The following is a 25,182-nucleotide window of genomic DNA, read 5'->3' on the forward strand; positions in this document are numbered from 1 at the left end:
TGTTACTGTTTTTGGCATATCGAATATGCCATGAGTAGCTTGCCAGGTTCTGCCGTGCGGGCGGGATACTCTTGGTAGCTTGCCAAGCTCTCTGACAGGGACAGAGGAATTGAACCTGGGTCGTATGAGTGCAAGGCAAACGCCCTACCTGCTGTGCTATCACTCTAGCCCGACCATAACAACAATGAAATATATTTTGTTAATTGAAAGCAACTGAGATTGGATCAAGTTGGATTAAGCATACCTTCTCTTCCAAACAAAACCTCTTGGAATTACAGAAAAACTACTTAAATATGAAAAGATGCCAGCCTAAAAATTAAAATTGTTGATAGATTCTTTTTAAAAGATGGTCTCGTAATAACAAAGAACTAGGGAAAATTTACAGTCAAATATGGCAAAAAAATAGTTTTCAAATGAGCAGATAAATTAAAGACATGAGAAAACAGATGGGTAATTAAATAATTATACTCAGAATATGTGAGCCAGATGATTCTCCTTTACTCACATTCAATGTTGAGTCACACATTGGTCACATTTTTTCCTTGACTTAGAAACTTTTTCCTAAAATGATTACTTAGGATAAACTTTTATGAACAGACCCTACATAGGTCAAAAATGACAAGGAGGGATAAGGACAGATTTGTACAAAGCTAAAGTAAACAGGGAAGACGTTAAGAACCATTCAAGATTTGACTGTCACTGAGCAGGAGAAAGCTAGTGCTAGGGACCCTTTCACTGACCCTGGAAATGGAAACTACAGGCAGGAGAGATGTTCAGTTTTAGTCCTGGCATCTGAAGAGTCTGAAAGCCATTTTTCCCATGCTTACAATAAGAAAACCCTGGGAAAATGGAAAGTAGATGTTTTTTCTTAGGCTCTGGTCTCAGAGAACTAGGTGAACTGCCACCCACATGTGGAGAGAGCAGCCTATTTCTAAGAGGCTGAAGACTCGCTACAAAGTCTAAATCAGAGGTTTGCAACCTTTCTGCATCTCAGACCAAGAGCAATCTGTGGAGGCCTCAGGGTGAAAAAAATCACTGATCTGGACCTGAATCATAGTAAGGCAGGTAGGGCGCTGACCTGAGTTTGATCCTGGGCACCCCATATGGTCCCCTGAGCCCCACTGGGAGTAAGCCTGAGCAGGATGAAGTGTAGCCCCCAAACAAAAAAGCACAGATATGACCATGTTTTGATGACTTTAGTATTTTATGCGATGCAAATTCTAAGTGAAGGTCTGTATCTGTATATTCAGGACAGGTGTGACCACCAAAAGCCTAACTGAAGTATCTCTGATGACCTAAAAGTCTTCTAAAATTTAAAGCTTATTTGGAAAACAACAACAGAAAATAAAATTGAACTCAAAGCTGAAATTGTTCGTGTACTGAGGGAGACACCACAACCCTGGGGAATGATGCTGGGAAGCTGGTAATAGCCTTAGATGCAACCAGTGGGTGCTGGAAACTTTTCCCCCTAAGAGAGAGGTAGGCCATGTGGAACTGGGAACTTCTAGTGTAACAGTGATTCTAGTTATTCTGCCAGAACAATACACTCAAGGATAAAAAGTGACATGTAAAAGCAATGTTTTAATGGAAATAACAAAATAAGCACCTAGAATAATAATAAAAGATATAACATCATCAATTTTATTTTCTGGACCTAAAGAGATGTGTAACCCTTCCTAAAAGGAACCATTCAATGCTGGATAATATAAGAAGAAGAAATAAATTGTCTAAGATACACTCCCCCAAATGAAAAGTCAAGGTTACTCAAATACCATGTCCATAATGATATCTGCTGAACACAGTGGTTTTTTTTTAAAGGTTAAAAAAATAGGCAATATGAGCAGAAACTCACAAAAATAGTGTGCCCAAAGACACTGAGTTTTCAAACAATTTCAAGGCAAGGGAGGACTGGGCAACAGGAAGGAGGTAGGGTGCTTGCTTTGAATGTGGCCAACTCTACTTCAGTACTGCTAGCACTGGCAGGAGAGAGCAGTCAGGACTAACTCCTGAGCACTGCCAGGTGAGGATCCCCCTCCAAAAAAAACAGAAAAGAAAAGACCATCAAAGCAAGAGAGTAAGAGTTACATGTGCAAGATCTTACAGACTCCAGAATTCCTCCTCAGAGGAACCCAAAAGCATCCTTTTGCAGAAAGCATTAACCTGGAATCAGAGGAAATCATTCTGCAGAGTTTTGTTACGGGTTCCATACAGGGACTGTTGGTTTAATCAAATGATTACACAAACAATTGGAGGAAGTTATAAACTATAACGAACATGAAACACTCCTCCCTTTCTTACATGTGGAGGGATGCTGCAGTTTAAAGGAAGTCATCTGACTTTTTCCTGACATTAATCGCCCTCACTAACAAAGGTGTGCCGGGGCCGCTGACGCACTGCACCCACCCTGTGATTAGCCCGCCCAGGACCCTCTTCTGCTTTCATCCTCAGCCGAACTGTCTCCTCAACCAGGCACCAACAACCCAGAGGAAAGGGAAGGCAAAAAAGTATAAAGGTATTTCTGCTCATTACCCATTTAGACTAATAAAAAGGGAAATTGACTCTTGTTTGTTTTGGAGCCACACCCCACAGTGCCCAGGGTAAACTGCTGGCTCTGCCCTCCGTCACTGACAGTGAGGGGCGACTGGAGGTGATGACACGAACCAAACACAGGTGGGTCCTTCTTGCTGTGCTCTCTCTCTGGCCCAGACTGATCATCATAACCTATTCTCTAGGACAGAGTACAGTAAGAGAATTCAAGGAGCACTTCCTAAGGGTTTTTTTTTTCCAAGTTGATTTTTACTAAAGAATATCATAAATATGGAAAATGTCACCCATTATTAAGAGTTCAATGAATTTTGACAAAGGGAACGTTCTTGTAAGAAACAGTAACTAAACTAACAGCTTGACTCCTAACTCCACAGGCCTAACCGAGAACTTTATTATAAACAGAACTCTCAGACACTGCAACTACTCAGATTTAGAAAGAAATGTAAACGGAACTTAACCTCTAAAAATTAGGAGAAAATCATCATCAATCTGGATTCTACCTAAAAAGTCTCTCATGCACCCTTCATTATTTGAGGTCTTCGATACCACACAGTAAGCAATTACCTAGAGTAATTCTGGGCGGTAAACAAAGTCTTTTTTTTAAATATGCATATAGAGAAAATATTAGAACCATACCATAGTAATAATAGCAGTAGTAGCACTAAAAGGAAATCATTTCTCAAAGTGCAGGCAAAATTTTTCTGTACTTTTTATTTCTTGTGAGCGCTTCAGCATATATCATTGCCAGCTATTTTTAATACTAACACTATAACCTAAAAAAACAACAACATACTGATCTAGCATTGGAACTATATGACACCAAGTTTATAAGCAGCCAGATTGTCAGTAATATCTTTTAGACCCAAGTGATATTCTGCCAAGAATGACTTTATTGTATAATTTAGCATCTTTTAAATATAGCGACCAATTAAAAGATATTCAGACATATTATCTTCCTTCTGGTGTTTTAGCACTGCATAATGGATTCTTGCTTCATAACAAAATAACAGCATCAAATTCAAATTCAGGCTTATTTTCTGATAATCTCTAAATCCATATTTGTGTCCAGAGAGGTCATTTGCAGACTTCCTTTAACTTCTAAACACCAAAGAACAAGAATTGAGGACTAAGTCATTATCAGTTCTTAACAAATTATGGTCTTAAAATTCATGACATTGGAAAATAAAATATGCAAATATTAAAAAATAATCACTTTAATTACATTTCTGCTTCTTGAAAACAAGAGCATTTATTTCCTTCTTTTTCCCTGGGAGTTTGGGGCCACACCCAGTTGTCTCAGGGGCCATTCCTGGCACTGTGCTCAGGAATGACCCCTGGAGGTGTGCAGGAAACCACGTACAGTGCCGGGGCAAACCGTTTTCAGCAGCAAGCAAGGAAGGTAGTCCCTTGGGTGTAGTTGTCCTACACCCAAGGACAACTTTTTAAAACAGAGATCAGATCTTTATGTTTATTGAGAATCCTTCCATTTATGTTCAGTGGAACACTGAAAATATTTTCTTCTTCCGTATCTTAAATTTAAAAAAAATTCATAGATGTTGTTGTCTACCTTCCTCCATAGGAACATTAATAAATATTTACCATGCACGAGCCACTGAGACCTAAAGGGTTTGTTTCCACTCTCACTACCTAATTGAGGGTCTGAAAAAACTGCATCATATTTGGCATAAAATCCTCCAAAGTCTATCACAGATTTTTTTAAATATAAAAAAAAATCTAAGCTTACTCACATACTTCCAATATATTAATTATCTTAAAGTACTATGTTTCTCTTAAAGTACTGTGTTTCTTCATATACATGTTATATGCTGAGTATTCAGTACACATTTATTTTGGGGGGACACTAGAAAGGCTGAGCATCCCTGCAGTGCTCAAGGGTCCAGGGATTAAATAGGGCTCAGTTGTGTGCAAGACAAGTCCTTGCTCTGTACCACCTCCAATTACTCAACAGATCTCAACCTTAGGTTTGTTATTAAGTTATCTGGTCTTGACACACGTTAGATTGTCTGTTTTCAGATTCATACTTCTTGAAACGTTGGTGAAACTCAGCTTCCTGCTATTCTCCCAATACACTTTGAGCCTTCCACACCTCAAATATCATTCATTCGGCTCTGGATGGCCTGACCACTATCATCCCACTCACCCTTCCAGGATCAGTTCAAGGGCCATGTTCGTCAAGGACATTTTCCTGTCTGCTACACTTAGCAGAAACCACTTGCTCCCACTTAAAATTACACGAGTGCTTCAGCACTTATCCTGGTTTTCACTGTCATTATTATAAACCAAAACCTCTACCCAGAACTACTGGGAACCTTGTAGATTCACGAACAGGTGAGTCACTGTGGAATAGACCTTCCACATCCACGTACCTCTGAGAGTGAAGGCAGGCACTGTGCATTATACACGCTGTGGATTTAAAATGAAGAGAGTGGAAACGATCTGTCTCCAGAACACTAGGCCTGCTAAGCTGGAACATTTAGAAGGGTAAATTTTGTAAGTAAAAATGCAGGTTCTGACTCTGATGCTAAGTGACTCTCCAAGGCCCATTTGAGCTAATGTCTCTGATTTGTTTGTTGCAGGGCCATACCCAGTGGTGCTTCCTCCTGGTTCTGTGCTCAAAACTTGCACCTGTGCAAAATGCTCAGGGCCCCCACGGTGCCAGGGATTCTAACCAGCATCAACCAGGTGCAAAACAAACACCTTATATCCTGCACTGTAGCTCTCTAGCCCAAACCCTATGGTTTTTACGTGATCTCTCAGAAACTTGTACAGTAAAGTTGGCCGGGTAATAAAATCTCTAGTTACACATGTACTCAATAAAAAAACTGCTTCTTCAACAAAACAATTTTATTTTCAGTATTAATTATTAACTGTAGTCAGCTAGCTTGCCATTTACATGATCCATTTTCCAGGAGAGAAATACTTCCATAAGGAACAATGGTTTCAAATGCTTCCAAATACTCTCAACAGCCTTGATTCTTCTACTTTTATTTTTAAGAGATAAAAACTCTAAGAAGTTTAAATGACTATGAGCAAAGTAAAACTCACTATACGTAGATGTGACTGAAACATCCCAAGTTAATTTACAATCAGTCTAAAAAAATCTACATGTATAGATAATCCTCTCTTCATCTTCAACCTCTTCCTCAGTTGTCCCACTATAAAAAGGACACATTAGAAATGATCACTCTAGACAAGAACTGAGTGCTGTGAGGAACAACTCAGCAGCAAACAGCACCTGTCTTGCAAGTGTGAGGCTGTGACTTCAGCCCCCTGGGCTGCCCACTTCCAGCACTGCCCACCCATAGAGGCTGCAGAAGGAATAGGAGTGATTCTTGTCTATGCATGCAAGGGCAAGAGAATTCTAATTAAAAAAAGAAAGTATAATAGAAAAATCATAACTCCCATATTTTACTTTAAAAAGTTATTTTAGATTAAAAAAAACTGTAAAGAGGAAATTATATTTTATGGCTGGATTTCTTAAAGTTTTAATTTTTTTAAGTTTTAAAAAATAAATGAGGTTCTGTGATTCAAAATACTGTTAATTAATATGAGACTAACATGCAAGGACAGTATAGACAAGGGCCAGGAAGATTGCTCCACGGTTGGAAGCCAGCCTCACGAGCTGGGCGAGAAGGCAGCTGGGATAGAGAAGGGATCACTAAGTCAATGATGGTTGGAATGATCTCTCAGGATGGGAGATGTGTGGTGAAAGTAGATAAAGGACCAAACATGATGGCCTCACAGTATCTGTACTGCAAAGCATAATGCCCCCAAACAGAGAGAACGGGGGACATTGTCTGCCGTAGAGGAAGGGGAAAGGTTGGGATGGGTGGGTGAGTGGGGGTTCTGGGGACACTGGTGGTGGAAAATGCGTACTGGTAGAGGGATGAGTGTTTGATCATTGTATGACTGAACCTCAAACGTGAAACCTTTGTAATTGTATCTCACAGTGATTCAATTAAAAAAAAAAACACCACAGAAAACCAAACGAACAAAAAACCAACCAAACATAAAGAACTGAGTGCTAAAAGGAAGTAAAGGGATATACATGATAACCTGTCAGCACCCGAACTTCCGACCATAATGCCAAAAGGGGGAAGGGAGGGGTGAAAGGGAGGGGAGGGAGTAGCAGAGGAGAAGGGAGAGGAAAAGGAGGAGGGAGAGGGAGGGGGGAGAAAAAGGGAGAGAGGCAGAGAGATTATATATATATAGAGAGAGAGTGAGAGAGAGGGAGGGAGAGAGAGAAAGAGAAGAAAAGTGGCTGCTATAAAGGCAGCTGTGGAGGGGGTGGGAGGAGGAAAACTGGGGACACTGGTGGTGGGACATGTACACAGATGAAGGGATGGGTATTGGAACATGGTGGTTTAATAAAAATAAATAAATAAACAGGACATTGTATACATGTATAAAACTTTAAAATGTGCTCTTTTTTTTGTGAGTGTTTGTGTGAGGTGCTATACCCAGCTTTACTCAGGAATTATTCCTGGCTTTGTGCTCATAGATCACTCCTGGCAGGCTCAGGGGACCATATGGGATGCTGGAGATTGAACCCAGATCAGCCACATGCAAGGCAAGCACCTTACCTACTCCAGCCCCTATAAAACCTTCTTAATATACAAGCATCACATCCTTCCAATTTAGAGTCTTCTCTCTCAGCTTTTCCAAAAATAAAATCAGATGACGCTCACCATTCTGAAACTTGCCTTACTAAAAACTGGATAATTTCCATTGCTATCTTACTTACATCTTTTAATTGTTTTCACTTTATAAAAAATTTTTATTGAATCATCAAATTATGATTGGGTTTCTGTCATGCAATATTCCAACACCCATTCCTTCACCTGTATACATTTCCTACCGCCAAAGTCCCCAGCTTCCTTCCTTCAACCCCGAGCCCACCCCTCCCCGCCAGCCCCCGCCCCACCTGCCTTTATGGCAGACACCTTTCTTCTGAAAGTAGGTAAAGGGATATACATGAGAGTGATCTTACGTTTTAAAGTAACTACCCCAAACATTCATGCATAGAATCAGTCCCTTTATTGCACGATTCTTAGATTTATTGAGCCCACTGAGGCTGATATAAATCTATTTGAAGAGTGTTATACGTGCTAGATAATTTACTGGGGGTGGGCAGGAGGCCTGGGGTGGGGGTGAATCCTGGTGGTTCTTGGTCAGCTGGGCTGGGGATTCAGTGTGAGGGCGTGAGGATGAACTACTGCTTGTCCCCACAGGGCCTGGGCATCAGCAGCCACCCCAAGGGCATCAGGGATCTCTGGGGTCACACCTAGCAGTGCACGGGGTCCCCCAGTGCTGAATCCAGAGATGTTTAGGAGACTGTGTAGACCAGGGTCGATCCCTTTTGCTCCTATATAATCTCCCTGACCCCAAGATAAATTATCATTAATAGTATTATTTGGAGCATCCTAAATTATTATTAAAACATTCTAAATTATTATTATTTTGTATTTCAAAGCAAACCCTTGGTGTCATCTAATGAAAGCAAAAACGGAACCTAAAGAGTAGAAGAGCAAGGTAGGGTGCCTGCCTGCACGTGGCCAACCCAGGTTTAACTCCCATGCACCACATATGGTTCCCTGAGTCCCACTAGGCATGATCCCTGAGTACAGAGCCAGGAATAAGCCCTGAGTACCACTGGGTCTGGGCCCCTTCCCCAAAATGCAAAAACACAGGTCTTCTTACATCCAGTCTGATGAGTATAGGACAATATGAAAAATTAAACTTGAATATGAATGTGTTAACAAAATACTTATTATTAAAGTAACAAAAATATTCCACTTCCACAAATAAAGTTTGTATGTAGGGGCTGAACTGATTGTACAGTGGGTAAGGCGCTTGCCTTGCTCTTGATGACAGACTGGTTCAATTCCAGCATCCCATATGGTCCCCCAAGATCACAAGGAGTGATCCCTGAGTGCAGATCCAGAAGCAAGCCCCAACCACCACCAGGTGTGGTCCAAAAACCAAAAATTCAAAACACAACCAAAGTTTATATGTGAATGTGTAAGAATAACCATGCACAGCGGCTTTCTCTAATCCTGCAGGTCTCAAATATCACACCAGAGGAGCTCTGCCTTTATCAAGCATTGCTTTTATTTCCTCTAAGTTAAAAAAAAGATGCCATTGTTTTATCTGTATAATTGCTTAACATCTGTATCTGCTACTAGAACAGTCTGGACAGAGATCAGGTTTACTGTTTCACTCCCACTCGATCAGCACTACGAGGAGAACAGAACTTTGTATAGCATACAAAATGCACTGGTGACTAGATACTTAAGACGATGCTTGATAGCAAGGGATAGCTCTAAAAAGTGACATTAGGTGAAGGACTCAAAGTACCTTTACTATAAGCATGAAGGTAAACATTGTTGTAACTAAAATTAAAAAAAAAATTTAAAGACAGCCCCCGTTTCAGTAAGTCTTCATTCTTATTTCTGGTGATTAGTGAGCTGTATTTATTTTAAACTATCTCAGCATAAGCTTAAAGCAGGCCATTTCAGATATCTTGTGATCACAGGTGACATTTTATTTGTTTTGCAAATTTAAGTGACATGACTGAATATTAAATGGGTACGGGGGTTTGCTTTCTGCTTTAAAAACAATCCTGCCAATTCTGCTTCACGAAGCTAATCTTCTGTCTTCATTTTAATGGACTGCTGACTCCGGCATTCCTAGTGAAGCGCTCTGCCTTTAAACATTCTTTTAAATTACTACTACTCTAACTTTATAGCATATTCATATTTTATGAAATGCTTTAACATTTAATGTTCTACTTGCCACTCAGAGCCATTGTGTACAGAGATTACAGTTTATCCGTGTAGGTAAAGAAACCCATATTCAGAGAGAGAGCTTAACTACTCACTCTGAATGGGGGTAGGGGGTGGGGTCGGAGGAGGTAAGGAGGTAAGTGACAGGGACATGAAGCTAATATCCTGACTTTTAGCACAACTGTTTAATTATATACATTATGGCAAGAAACATAATCAACTGGCACCGCATTAAATTTTCTGGAAACCACATCTCATTATAATAAATGGTTTCTGAAATGAATCTTAATGCACATATTTCTAAAGCAATTGTATTTGATAGAGAAATCAGAAAATCGAAGTACAAAATTTTAGTATCTGATCCAGCCACTTGGCAAACTAATGCCATACAAGAATTGAAAACATTAGATACCCTTTAAAAAACATCTTAGAAGGTTCTTCATTATTAGAAAGTCAAGTTTAATCATGACAGTTCCGAGTTTAAAATATCTTAAAGTTATTATTACTGCTACATAAAGGCAAAATATAAGTGATTAAAATCAACATCAATCTGAAACATCCTACTGCTTCAGATTTAAAATATTCCACAAATGACTAATAATTTCCTGCTATCTAGCCAACTTTTAATAATGCCAGGTCATTAGTCACTTATTCCAGAACTTTTATTATTCAATATTTACCTCAGATACTATATGGAATTTTTTACAAGTTCTTCTGTCATTTGAAAAGGGATTGGTCAATGTGCATCCTTATCTATGATGACCATAATATCCTAGAAATCATTTAACGAGTAAGGTATGAATTTCCTTCACTAAAAACAAGTTCATGTTACTCCCTTTTCACCAACTTGATTTCCCTTGTTGGAGCTAGAAGTGCCAATTATGAGGTAAGATATGAACAATGCAGAGAAAAAAACACACTTGTGCTTTTATATTTCAGTTTTCTGAGATAATTCTGGGATCTATTTTTAAATTCAAACTGACAGGAAGGAAGACTAATAAAACTGGGAATAAAACCACACTTTACCTTAATCCTTTCTACTCTTAGCTTACCTATAATTTATCTGCCATCATTTACATACTAGAGCTTAAAAAGTAGAAATGAACATAAGAGATAGAAGTATTTTAGTAAAGATGGCATGCAATAGTAATATGAAATGGTAGCAAATAAAAATAAAACTTATGTCCTGTTAAATATTTTGAGACATACCTTCTAAAATCACAGTTGCTAAAACTGCATTAAAATAAAGTTATTGCAAAAATGACATTTTAAGTGTCCCAATTTAGAGATACACAGAAACAGTGGATGCCAGGGGCCCAGGGGTAGGGAAATGGGGATATACTGGTCAAAGGGTACAAACTTTTAGCAACAAAATGATTAAATTTCAGGGGTCTAATATACAGCTTGGTCACTATATAGAACAGTACACTTGAAAGGAGATTTAATATTCTCACTGTAACAACAAAATGGTAATTATGTGAAGCAAAGGAAGTGCTAATCAAACTTAAGAATGATAAATATTTTTACAATATGTATGTAAATAGATCATCATCTTGTACAAAATACACAATGTTAAATGTCAGTTTTATCTGAACAAAACTGAAAATTAAAAACTTTTATAAGCATATTTATACTGTAACTATGAAATTTTATTCAATATTCAAAGGTGATGATAAACTTCAAAATCATTCTGTGGGGCTGGTGAGGCAGCTCAGGCACAAGCTTTGCATGAGGACCTGAACTGAATTGGATCTCTGGTTCTGCAAGGCCCCCTGAACGCTGCTCTGTGCAGTCTCAAAGACCCCCAGGTGGTCCTGGTGGCCCCCAGAATTACTCACTGCTGGGCAGTGACTGAGCACTAGTTGGATGCTGAAACTCAGACAGACAACCAAGCTCAGCTTGGGCGGCACTCGGAAAGTTCCTTCTACAAAAATAAGACTTTGGGGCTGGAGCGATAGCACAGCGGGTAGGGCGTTTGCCTTGCATGTGGCCGACCCGGGTTCAATTCCCAGCAGCCCATATGGTCCTCTGAGCACTGCCAGGGGTAATTCCTGAGTGCAGAGCCAGGAGTGACCCCTGTGTATCACCGGGTGTGACCCAAAAGGAAAAAAAATAAGACTTTGTTCATTGCTCAAAGACGGCCACTCAAAATTGTTTGGACATCATTTCTGAACAAGAAGCACATGTGATCCAATCAAACTTTACTCACAAAATCAGGACAATGATTGGATTTGACCTGTGGGATACCACTTGTCAATATTCATCTTGTCCATTTTTACTTGAATTATGCTATAACTAATAGACACTTCCCAAGCCATGCTTTGGGAATTAAGAGTCACAACTTAATACCTTAATAATGGCACTAGTTTTAAGACAAGAACTTCATTGTCAAGAAGAATTGAGAAATGCTGTACGTATATATTTTTCTTTTACTCTTGGGAATATGAATGCAAAGGAAAAAGGTCTAAAACGGTAAGTTCCCATACTTCCTCTTTGGCACTGCTGAAGTTTCAGTTTTGTCTTACCTATCAATGAAAATCAGTAAAATCTACCAGAATTTGCTTGATTTATTTCCTATAACAGAATCCAAATTTCTTGTGAAGAGAACTGTCAGTAACTCTTAAGTTCTTTCTATGTTTTTGGCAGACAATCCTCAAAATGATGAGTCTGGAGTATTTTCTATATTTCAGTACCGGTTGAAAGATAAGCAATAAGTTAGAAAAAGAACTCGACTGATTACAGAAATAATTTATGATTATTTTAGGAAATGAAGAAAACTGATGCTACCCAAAGATTATCACTCTTTACATTTTAGTTTGGAAATTTCTAAATATATATGTACCTTTTTTTTTTTTGTTTGTTTTTGGGCCACACCAGGTGGTGCTCAAGGCTTACTCCTAGTTCTGTGCTTAAGGATCACTCCTGGCAGAGCTCAGGGACCATTTGGGGTTCCAGGCAATCAAACCTAGGTCAGCCTCATGCAAGGCAAGTGCCCTACCTGCTGTACCATCTCTCTGGCTTATGTACAATTTTGTAAATATAAATTCAGATTTCTGGGTATACAGTTTTTTCTTTTTTTTGCTTTTCTAGTTATTACTCTATCCTGAGATTTCCCCGCCAACAGGAAATGTTTTAAAGTCATGCATTTTAGTGGCCACATAACTTTTTTTTACCATGAACAGTACAATAGTTACTTTAACTCCTTCTTTTATTTTGGGACATTTATTAATTCCCTATTGTTTGTCACTATCTTCTCTTTTTAAATGACTAATTATGTGCACTGGGACTGTGAGCTGGGCTATGTAATTTCTGGCAGAATTCTCCCTGGACTTTATACAGAAATCCAAAACCGCTCGGACGCTGCCGCGTCCGCGCGACTTAACATTTATAATTGTTCAGCAATGTGAATTGGTTCCATTTGAACAGGTCTGACTTGGGGGGGAAACTCCAAATAATAACAGTAACTTTTTGTTGAAAATATTGAAGGTTTTTAATGTAGCAGCCACCTCTGGACTGTGAACTAAGCAAAAGCCCCACGCTGGCCGACGTGGCGTGGCGTACACCATACTATGAGGCGCAGGAAGGGGGATGAGGGGGAAAAAGAAAAAAAAAAAAGGGAAAAGGAAAAAGAGAAAAAAAAGAGAGAGAGAGAGAGAGTTATGTCAACTATAGTGAGTTTTGTGTTGAATTATGGAATGTAATCAAGGTAAAGAAAAAATGAAGTGAAATTCATTAGTTATACAGTAGGGGGTAGGGGGCGGGGGCGGGGGGTATACTGGGGTTTCTGGTGGTGGAATATGGGCACTGGTGAAGGGATGGGTGTTTGAATATTGTATAACTGACATATAAACCTGAGAACTTTGTAACTTTCCACATGGTGATTTAATAAAAATTTTAAAAAAAAATAAATGACTAATTATGACATTAATAATCTTTGCCCAAATCTTTGATTTTTTTCTTTAGGAAAAAAAATCCTAAAGAGTAATTAGTGGGCTACATCATTAATTTCTACAATATAACTATCAAAATGGCTTTAGTAAAATGATGTTAACAATTTACACATTTTCAAGACATAAACTTCATCACAGCGTAACCAGCCATTCTAAAGTAAAACTCTTCTAAAGACTGACAATACTTATTAGGTAAAAATGACATCTTACTGATGTTCCATCTTTGTTAATGAGGAGGAACACCTGTCGAATTTACAAATTTTCTTTATCTTTGATCTACTGTGAGCTGTATACTTAAGTAAGTTATTTTATCATCCACTGTCTACAGTCTTCTGACATTCAAAATGCCAAAGTTCTGCAATTCTGGTGACAATGCTTCTCTTCCTTAAGGTATGTCTGATATCTAGACTATTTTGATTCTCACATCCTAAAATACCAATGTTCTCATCCGTACTTTGAAAGTATTTATTCTCTATATAAAAGAAATATATAGACCTTCTATCATCTTTCAATTTTTTGTGCTCAGATGACACTAAGTGGTGCTTATTACCCCCTGCCCAGCGCTCATGAGCTCAGAGCTCACGGACCACTCAGTGCTGGGATCAAAGCTGGGGCTTCTCTACGCAAAGCACACCCTCTGGCCTGCCTACCCCATTGCCTCTCAATCTTTTTCGGATTGACTTTAAACTTACTCCATCCTATATTTTGCTGCTATACAGTACGCGCTTTCTTTCCGAACTACCACCTACCTGTTGATATGCCATGTAAGGTAAAGTCCCTCCAACCCACACTTATTTCTCTCTCAGGCATTCAGAAACTGTGAAGTATGACTTCTGCTCTGTAAGTGTCTTTCTCTAGCTCCTTAGGCCATGATGTTTTTAAAAATGATGTGCTTAAAACTGAGATTCAAGGTTTTACAAGACTTTTAAAAGTCAGGATAAGTTTTACTGTGAATAAGTGAAATAAGTGGAGGTAAGAAGGAAAAAACGGTAAAGTAATACTTGTTATTTAATGTATTTTTATTCAGAAGAGGTTTTACAGATGACAGAAAGAAGGGGAAAGGCAGGAAGCCTTCCCTAGGCCAGGAGGACTTCTAAGCAAGTGTCCTTACTTGCTATTTTTAAAATAGATAACATAAGCCATGTAAGTCCACAGAAAAATAAGAGTGGTTTAAAGTAGAAATAAAAACAAACATCCTGACCATTAAAAAGAAAACACATGATAAAATATTATCAAGAAACCTCAAGGCTATTTAGGACTAACGTGGATAAGAAGGCATTCTTCTGAAGGCAGAGAACAAGACAATATGAAACTCTTTATAATCCCAGTAACTGAAAAGGAATATTTTCAATAACAAGAGAGACAAAAATACAGAAACAGAATATCCTCTACACATATTTGAAAATAAAACCATAATCAACTGTCTTAAATCATAGCAAAACAAGTTTCAGTAAAATCTTAAAATTTATCTAAACCGAACCTGTTCTTCTCTTCCTTTACTATTTCTTCCCTAACCTCTGACAAATCACAAAATACCTTTTCCCAGACCTTTTTATCTTACATTTGGTTATATCCATACTCAACACACTGATACAGATCATTCTGCCTCCCTAACCAAACCAGTCCTATGGCCTTCCTTTTGATATTTCCTGGCATAACTTTCTTCATAATAGTTCTTTGTACACTCGAAGTCAAAAGAATATGGGCAATACCCACACTTTTATATTGTTATTGATGATTTCTACTTTTGTGTATAGACAATTTGTACGTGTGTGTCTTCCTTAATCAGTCTGTTTAAACATACTCCAATCTTTTCAAAGGAGTGGCTCTTCATTTCCTTTTTGTCTTCAATTTCACATATTTCTGTTATAATTTCCTTCTTCCGGATGTTTCAGATTTAATTTGCTTTCTATGGAGTTTTAAAAGCTTTCTTTAAGATCCTACTTGAACTGTCAAAGTAGCTGATGAGTTGCAATTCTGAACATTTTGATGAGTTACATTTTCATTCAGTTCAAAATAGTTTCTAATTTCCTGTGATTTGTTCCTTTACAGATCATTCTGTAGGGTGCTAAATTTCAAAATATTTGAGGACTTTCCAGGCATACTGCTGAATTCTGATTTGATGACACTGAGATTAAATACTGTAGGGTATAGCTGGGGACCCCCAGCCAGCAGGCCTGGTGCAGCCCATCAGAGGCCAACAGGTGGGCAGCCCTAGGGCCCCGGAACTGGGAAGGTCCCCTAATACCTTGGAGGACTCAAGTCCTCTAACAGGTTCTGAGACCTGTTCTGTAGCCCAGAATGACTTACATTTAATGTGACTGACAAGTGACAAAACTAGGTTTAAATGTACCATCTTGTTAATTGTGTTTTATTTATTTAGTTTTGCTTCTATATTTGAAATGACTAAAATATAAGATCTCCACTATACTCTATTAACTTAACCTGAACTTTCTCAATTTTTAAGTGGCTTTTATGCTTTTAATATGTACTTTTAATTTACCATGGTCAAATATCAAAAGACCTCATGGCTACTCCGGGTTTACATGGATAAAAAGCCCCTCCTCTGAAAGCAGGGAAAGAGGACAAGATAATATGAAACTTTTCACCAAAAAGACTAGTGTCATAGAACTAGTAGCTGTAAAGACTTAGTGGTGTAGAACTTGATATGTCACATGGGAACCTTGCACAAGATTTCAATTCTTTGTTCTGTCACACATTTAATATTTTGGTTCCGGGGCCACACCTGGTTTTCCTCAAGACCTACTCCTGGCACTGTGCTCAAGGATCACTCCTGCGGGCTCAGGGGGCCCTCTTGGGTACCGGGTGAAACCCAAGTCAGCTGTATGCAAGGCAAATGCTACACCCACTGTACTGTCACTCAGGCCCCACGGTCACACATATTTATTTAGTGTGCTGTCAACTGTAAAGTTCTTAATGTTCTTATGAGCCAGCTAAGCCTGCTGTTTGATAAATAAAGATTTACACAATCAGTCAAGACTGTCTGATTTGCACTGCCAATTCCATACTACAGTGGCAGAGTATGGGCAGAAATGTTTGGCCCAGAGTCTAAACAACCACTTATTACCTGGTACTTCACAGGGCAAGTTTGCAGATCCCTCTAGATGGTTAAAGATCTTGTTATGTGATTAAAAATAAGAAAATGTTGTTTTATTGCTTTTAAAAAAACACTACCCTGTTTCTTTTCTTTGGGAAGTTCTTCTGAGTTTCTGTCAAACTATCTTGAAGATTCCTCCTTTCACGGCCTTGTCCCACAAGAGTGCGAACACAGCACTCTCAGCTTTTGTTCTCAAAGGGCCTTTGTTTCACTTTCCCCTCTGAAAGATAATTTTCGCTCGGTATATAATTTGGTTGACATTTTTCTTTCAGAACTTTGCAAGTATTGCTGAATTGTCTTCCAGCGAGGCCATTTCTGGTAAAATTCTTGTCTTTATTCACCCGTGTGTGTCCTTTTATTCATGGCTGCCTTCAAAATTTTCTCATTACACTTAGTTTTTAGTGTCTTGGCTACATGGTGTCTAGGTTTCCTTTTTGGCCATAATTACTGTTATTATTGTTGCTTTTAATCTAGCTGGGGCTTCCTGAGCTTGTCCTTGGACCTATGGGACAACCTCATTAATTTAGAAATTTTTAATTCTTGGCCATTATCTACACAAATATTTGCTTTCCTCTATTATTGTTTACTTTATGAGATACCAATTGATTTATTTTACGCCATCTGATATGTCCTACTGGAGATGCTCTTGAGGCTGGAGAGATAGTACAGGGGTAAGGCACTTGCCATGCTACCCAGGTTCAATCTCTGGCACCCCACCTGGTCCCCTGAGCACTGCCAGGAGTGATCCTGAGTGCAGAGCCAGGAATGAACCCTAAGCACTGCCAGTGTGGCCAACTATCCCACCCCCCAACAAAGATGCCCCACTTGTTCCCTTTTTTTCATTTTTTTTTCAGAGAAGAATGATTCATCTCTGAAACCATGATCTTTGTATGTTTTATAGTTCCCTTCCTCTGTGGGGGGAGGAGGGTGGGGGGGCTCACTTTAATACCGTGATGTTTCTGATGGTGGGTGCGAAAAGTCATACAAATGTAGAGTTGTATAATGGAAACTGTCTTTCCAAAATTTTATAGTATTGTAAACCAATAGCAAATGAATAAAATTTGTTTGTAAAAAAGGAAAAAAGATCTGGGTTTCTTGAATTTTGTTCTGTTGATTGCTTTTGTCTCTTGACAATGGGCCAGTTTCCCTTTGCTTTTGTATTCTGCTTTGCTCATATACAGTATATCTTGCTGGATGCTGACCAGTGTTCAGAACAGCAAACTGGGATCACTATTATTTAGGATTGGAAACTGTCCTGTTTACTCTTCTGTTAAGGTCTTACGACAGCAGGAGAGCCAAGCTCCCCAGGTAAGAGTTTCCCTATTAGGAGAGGTCTCTCCAGCACACATTTTTCAGAGTCTTCACTGCGGACTATCCCTGTGCCGAGATTCAAATCATGACCCATTCCTGTACACCTCTCCACAACGGGATCACCCTGTGCTTCTGACCTTCTCCTAACAGTGAAAGATTTTGTTTATTTGCAGGTTCTAGGCTTCTGGTTGAGGCTGGTGTAATTTTCAATGGTTCTGGTCCAGTCTCAGCATGAGGTAGGCCTTATCGGGCTCCCCTTTCTATGGTAGCTAAAACCAGATCTGCTCTTATGGCCGTTTTGAGTGCTGGCTTCCTAGTCCCCAGGAGTAAAAGAGCTCTTCTCTGAACTAATGGAAAACCCCATATCCTGAAACGTTTTTCTATGTAGCTTTCAAAAGTGGAGGGTTTTATGCTCTCGAACCCTTCTCCCATCAGTAATTGGTCTTTGCTTGTGTCCTAGGGACAGAGGAGGGATTTTCTTTGACTATTTCCCTAGAAATGTGTGAAATAAATTATCACATCCCTCCACAAATCTTTGAGGTTTAAGAAATTCTGCTCCAAAGTAAGTAGGAGAGACTTTTTCCCCAACAGGCACAGATTACTTTCTTTACCTCTGTATCACTGAAATGACTGTCCTAGTCTCTTACCCCTTAATTATAAACATCCTGTAGTGCCTCAGGGAAAACCTTTGCAAGCAAATGTGTGCTCCCATTCTAGCTGGTCCCAAATATTCGAAACTAGTCCGTACTGAGTCTTCAACAGTTGGTATCAATGTAACTTACTTTCATGGCAGCTATTTCTTTTTCTATACTCTATGTCAAAAGTGAAACAATTCCTGCGTCCACTTGTCTGGGGAAAGTTATCCTTCTTTGGAATTTGGGTTACCTGCTTGTCTTGCACACTGGGCTCTCTGAAAGCTTAAAGAAATTATGATTTTTTGCAGATGATTCAGCTTTCATGGCAGTGATGGCGCTGACCTCTGCATATACCTTACATACAGAACAGAAGCAGAAGCCCCGCCCCCTTCCACTCCAGGTCACTTCCCTTCTGCACGTCTGTCAACACCAGCAGTTGGCACTCACCCAGATAAACTCTACAGCCATGCTTAGCATCTAATCAACTCTTCAAGTTAGCATCAGCCAAATCATTCATGGTTTTAAAGTATCCTTTATATCTGTTTCTCCATTACAACTGTGCTCCCATGGCTTCCTCCCTTCTTCTAATTAAACCTACCTCACCAGACTGCCTTATTCTAGTTCATGATCAAAGGCATTACGCAGCCTTTACAGGCCACCTTCCATAAGAGCAAGATGGAAGTAGGAACAACTATCCTACTTCCATACTGACCTGCATCCTCCTCGTAACATCTGGAAGCCTCCTCATTCAAGACACCTGACACAGAGGACACTTTCCACATAAAAACTCCCCAGGCCAAGGACAGGATTCCTCTCTTCTGGACTGTGTGCTGCTGCTTTGTTTGTATTAAAATAATGAAACTCCTTATGGGGGTCTGCTGCGAGCTCGAGTGGGTCTGAGATCCAGAGCCTGATCCCGGGCATCACCTGCGTGCCACATGCCATTCCAATGCCACTCTAGTCACAATCTCCAGCAACACAGCAAAACTGTGTGGGCGCCAAGAAACACAACTGTCTGTGACCCCTGCAGAGCAGTGACTGAGGTCAAGTACATGAACCTCAGTCACGATTGCAGCAACAAAAGAAATGAAAAGGGAACATTTTCTTAAAAAAATAAAACTTACTATAAACAGGCATTTAAGTCATAAACATCTTTTACATCTCTTCTACTGCTGGAAACTGGAAAGGTAGGGAGCAGATCTTATAAACTGTTATGTTCTTTTAGCATTCCCAAGTAAATATTTACTTTGTAAATTAAAACAAGAACAGAAAGTGATGTTAATAACATATAGCAGGCTTACTTTATAAACTTTCTGTAAACCATGTATTTTTAATTCATACCTGACAAAATCACTGGATAATTTTTCCGACACCTAAAATACCTGTGTTTGAAATGTCTCAAAAAATACAGAAACTATAATATAATTATTATATTAATCAAGCCAGAGGAAAGTCTATTAGGATTAGTTTACAGCCTTCCCAACATAGCCAATCCTTTATATGTTGAGTCTAGAAGGGTGACCCCGAACACAAATGTACCAAGCTCTCTTTATTTTTCACTTAAATAATCCTACAAGTCAGGAAGTTAACTGAATAAAATCACATCAACTAGTACAAAGAAATAAAGTTACTGAACTCACGAATTCTGTTAGTGACTTGATAATCATATTTGGGTGTTTTGTCAACATGGAAAAGAGGTTTCAACTAAGTCCTTTTCAGCAAGTGAGGAAAGGGATAAAGTGACAGAAAGATAGAGAGGAAGAGTATTCTTTTTTTTTTTCTTGTTCACATCTGGCAGTGCTTGGGGCCTACTCTGGGGACTCTACTGGGGCAGGCAGGACTTAAGCAAGAGGCATCCCTGGTCCTCCCTGCTAACATTTAAGCCGTCTATTTTTCACTATTCAGAATAATACTCCTCTGAATTTCTTTATATCATTATTTTCTCACATGAAAATCACTAGAAGTTGGGCTTGTTGGGTAAAATTTCCCTGTTAAATGGATGAGAATTCCTACTGGATGCAGTATTTTATTTAAAAAAGGATTATTTCCCAGTTTGCATTTCTCTACAAGGCATGAAAACGATGAACCTATAGACATCTACTCTGGTATGAGAGTTAGCTGAGTTCAGTTCCAGAGTGTGCACCGGCTACCAGGGAAGCTAATTAGCAAAGACGGAACCTACTCAGGCTTTTCACTGAAACAGCATATAGATAGGCATCTGATAGGCTGTTTCTTGAAAATGTATTTAAGAGTACCATTACAGGGCCAGAGAGATGGATGAAAGGGCTGGAGCACATGCCTAGCATGCCAGATGCCTGGGTTTAATCCCCAGTACTGTATTGTTCCTCGAGCATGGCCAGGCCCATCCCCGAGCACCAAGCTGATGGAGCACCTGGGCAGGTGTGACCAGGTCACCAGGTGTGAACTCCCCTCCCCCGCTCAACCCCAAGCCCCAAATAAAAGTTAATTAGAAACTGGTGATATGCAATGAAGGGCACTCCTATCATTCAGTAAAAATGTTGATCAACAAGCAATCCTAAAGTTCATATGGAACAACAAACGTCCACGGATAGCTAAAACAATTCTTGGGAAAAGGACGATGGGAGGCATCACCCTCTCCAACCTCAAACTTTACTACAAAGCGGTAACAATTAAAACAGCATGGTACTGGAACAAAGGCAGACCCACAGACCAATGGACCAGGGTGCAATATCCCTACACACAACCCCAAATGTATGATCATCTAATCTTTGATAAGGGAGCAAGTGATGTGAAGTAGAGCAAGGAAAGCCTCTTTAACAAATGGTGCTGGCACAACTGGACAACCACATGCAAAAGAATGGGCTTAGACCTTGACCTGACACCATGCACAAAAGTCAGATCAAAATGGATTAAAGACCTCCACATCAGACCACAAACCATAAGGTACACTGAAGACAAGGTCGGCAAACCCCTCCACGATATTGAAGATAAAGGTATCTTCAAAGATGACACGGAACTAAGCAATCTAGTAGAAACAGAGATCAACAAATGGGACTACATTAAACTAAAAAGCTTCTGCACTGCAAAAGATACAGTGACCAAAATACAAAAACTATCTACAGAATGGGAAAGGATATTTACACAATACCCATCAGATAAGGGGTTGATATCAATGGTGTATAAAGCACTGGTTGAACTCTACAAGAAGAAAACATCCAACCCCATCAAAAAATGGGGCGAAGAAATGAACAGAAACTTTCCCAAGGAAGAGATACAAATGGCCAAAAGGCACATGAAAAAGTGCTCTACATCACTAATCATCAGAGAGATGCAGATCAAAACAACCATGAGATACCACCTCACACCACAAAGACTAGCACACATCCAAAAGAACAAAAGCAATCACTGTTGGAGAGGATGTGGGGAGAAAGGGACCCTTCTACACTGCTGGTGGGAATGCCGACTAGTTCAGCCCTTTTGGAAAACAATATGGACGATTCTCAAAAAACTAGAGGTTGAGCTTCCATTTGACCCAGCAATACCACTGCTAGGAATATATCCCAGAGGAGCAAAAAAGTATAGTCGAAATGACATCTGCACTTATATGTTCATCGCAGCACTGTTTACAATAGCCAGAATCTGGAAAAAACCTGAGTGCCCTAGAACAGATGACTGGCTGAAGAAACTTTGGTACATCTATACAATGGAATACTATGCAGCTGTTAAGAGAAAAATGAGGTCATGAAGTTTGCATATAAGTGGATCAGCATGGAAAGTATCATGCTAAGTGAAATGAGTCAGAGAGAGACAGACATAGAAAGATTGTGCTCATCTGTGGAATATAGAATAATAGAATAGGAGTCTAACACCCAAGAATAGCAGAAATAAGTACCAGGAGGCTGTCTCCATGGCTTGGAGGCTGGTCTCTCATTCTGGGCAACTCAGAGAAGGGAACACCAAGTAAAATGTGGTTGGAGGTCATGTGGGGGAAGGGTGAGGCGTGCAGAATGTAGACTAGAGACTGAACACAATGGCCACTCAACACCTTTATTGCAAACCACAACACCTAATCGGAGAGACAGAACAAAAGGGAATACCCTGCCATAGTGGCAGTGTGGAGTGGGGGGAGAGGGGACTGGGGAGGGTGGGAGGGATGCTGGGTTTACTGGTGGTGGAGAATGGGCACTGGTGAAGGGATGGTTTCTCGAACTTTGTATGGGGGAAACATGAGCACAAAAATGTATAAATCTGTAACTGTACCCTCACGGTGATTCACTAATAAACAAAAATTAAAAAAATGTTGATCAAGGTTTATACTTATTGACATGAAATTCTGTCGGCAGTAAGCTACTGCAAGAGGCTAGGAGGTTTATGGGCCATCGTCTGAGTGCACGCACACGTAGCATCCTGACACAGCGAGTCTGGAGTCTGTGCCGGCTATAAATTTAATGCTGCACAGCTCCAAATGCCTTTGCTGCCTGCTCTGCAGAAATGCAGCGAGGCCTTTGATATATTTTCCCTTTGTCAGCTGACACACGTGTTAAACTTTAAGAATACAGGGTTCTGAAGAGATATTGCAGACGGGATTTTCCTTCCTGGTCACTTCTAGGAAGTTGCTTTTGCAGAGGAAGGGATTTTCCACTGGTGACTTCCAGTGAGCTGCCTCAGGAGGTGCTGCCCTGAGCCTCAGCGAGCGTTCGAGTTGAACACCCAGGATGAAATGCCGCCCACAGCTCTCGAGCAGAGCCCCTAACCTGCTAGTCTTGTTTCCATTAGTGTTCTCACCAGCTCTTCCCAGAGAATCTCCTGTAATTCCAAACTCCTCCAGTATAATGATTCTTTACATTAAAGTCCTCTTAATCCTTGGTTTTGGCTCAAAAGATGGTGAGTTCGCCTCCTCACCTGTCTCAGATTGATACAGTGGGGTTCCCTCTGTTTTAAGCTTTTCAGTATTGTCTGAGTTTCTAGTAAGCCCTTTTTTGTGTGATAATCAGAAAAGGCAAGATAATTTTCTTGGGAGAACTAAGGGAAAGGTCTATGCAATACAAACATTACTCTAAGTAAGCTTTCATATCTTTAGTGCAGAAATAAAATCTATGAGATGTAAACAACTGAAATCTGAAAGCATCCTAATGCACAAGAGTGCACAAAGTTTGTTTTTTAAATATCTTAACCTTATTACTGGTATGGTGCTAGGGCAGTAATTTTTTCACAACACAAATACAAGATAAACACTATTGTGACCATGCTACCTCAACTACAACCTAAAAAAAACCTACCAATTTAGTTTCAGTATCATCCCAAACTGCATTTCCAGGTCACTTTATGCAACATAAATAATTTAAGCTGTTATTTTTTTCCTTAGTTATCCTTATAGTCATTAACAGGCTCCAACTCTGAGGAATTCTGCAATGAGAGGTCCTAGCTGCTCAATTCCCTTCCACCTGACGTGTCAGCCTGTCTTACCGTGCTCGAGAATGATCAGCTGCGCTCCCGCTTGTGCATTCCCAACATCGTTCTCAGCAATGCACTGATAAAATCCTTCATCTGACTTCACCAGACCCAAAACTTGAAGATTATGTTCCTTCTGAGGAAGAAAAACATGAATAAAACCTTGCGATTCAAATAATGAATATTAGTTCAATATATCAAGGATATGCACTTTTTCAAGGATGTGCTCTTTTTAGGGAAAAGTTATTAAGACAGTAGAATTCAGTTACTACTATTTACCTGTATAATTATTAACCCAATTTTACATGAGCATTTTGATAAAGTACTGAACTTGGCTGGAAAGGAAGCACTTTCATGAACAATGAACAATTCAGTGATTTCAGCAATGAACATAATCCTAGTGCTAATACATGGCCTCCATGTTTGCGAATTCACACTTTTTGCTTGAGAGAGTATCAGGCATGAAATACCATGTGACTAATGAAATCTGTAAACTCTTCAAGGCATTTTCTAAAGATTATCTCTAATACAAATAATTTTAACAGATCATACAGTAAGTTAAATGGCACCGCATACACCAGCTTTCCCAAAACTACTAAGGATGAATGCCAACTATCATAATTAATATAAGAGTTTACATTTTATAAACTGAAAGAATCACAAAACACTAATAAAATAATAAAAATGTTAATTCAGTCATACATTTTGTTTTAAAATTAAATATTTGTGAATTACTTTTTATTACATATGAATTATGCAGGGCTGGAGTGATAGCACCGTGGGTATGGCGTTTGCCTTGCATGCGGCTGACCCAGGTTCGATTCCTCTGTCCCTCTCAAAGAACCCGTCAAGCTACCGAGAGTATCCCACCCACATGGCAGAGGCTGGCAAGCTACCCGTGGCATGTTCGATATGCCAAAAACAGTAACAGCAAGTCTCATAATGGAGATGTTACTGGTGCCTGCTCGAGCAAATTGATTTACAATGGGACGACAGTGGTTCAGTGCTACAGAAATTATGCATTTCAAAAACATAATATTTGTCCACCAAGAATAAATTACCTTATACGAGAATTCATTATGAAACATTAGGCTTTCTAACAAACCAATTAGCATTGCATTACTTCTACCAATGGTATGCATGCATCTTCAGGTACATTGCTAATCCTTATTATCAAAATCTAGATAATTCTATTATGAGGTTATCAGATAACGGCAATAACATAAGATCATATTTACTTAACATTTACTATAAAGAGTTATAATGGCTAGTAACTCTCAAATGCCTTTAACATTACTTTTAAAAAATATCTTTACATGGAGCACTAGACAATTTAATAATTATTTTGAAGGTCTTGACATCAGAGGAAGAACAGATGTCCA

General features: G+C 39.4%; 1 protein-coding gene across 5 annotated transcripts in view; it reads right to left on the reverse strand.

The window, feature by feature from the left end:
* Nucleotides 1-25,182, reverse strand: part of NEO1 (neogenin 1) — a 171,301-nt gene that overhangs the window by 59,637 nt on the left and 86,482 nt on the right. For all 5 annotated transcript variants that reach the window (XM_055130593.1, XM_055130591.1, XM_055130592.1 and 2 more), the window contains one exon: nucleotides 23,816-23,936. In XM_055130593.1, the coding sequence (XP_054986568.1) occupies nucleotides 23,816-23,936 (121 nt within the window). The remainder of the gene's footprint in view (nucleotides 1-23,815; nucleotides 23,937-25,182) is intronic.

Source organism: Sorex araneus, chromosome 3 (assembly GCF_027595985.1).
Source record: "Sorex araneus isolate mSorAra2 chromosome 3, mSorAra2.pri, whole genome shotgun sequence".
In the NCBI taxonomy this organism is placed as follows: domain Eukaryota; kingdom Metazoa; phylum Chordata; class Mammalia; order Eulipotyphla; family Soricidae; genus Sorex; species Sorex araneus.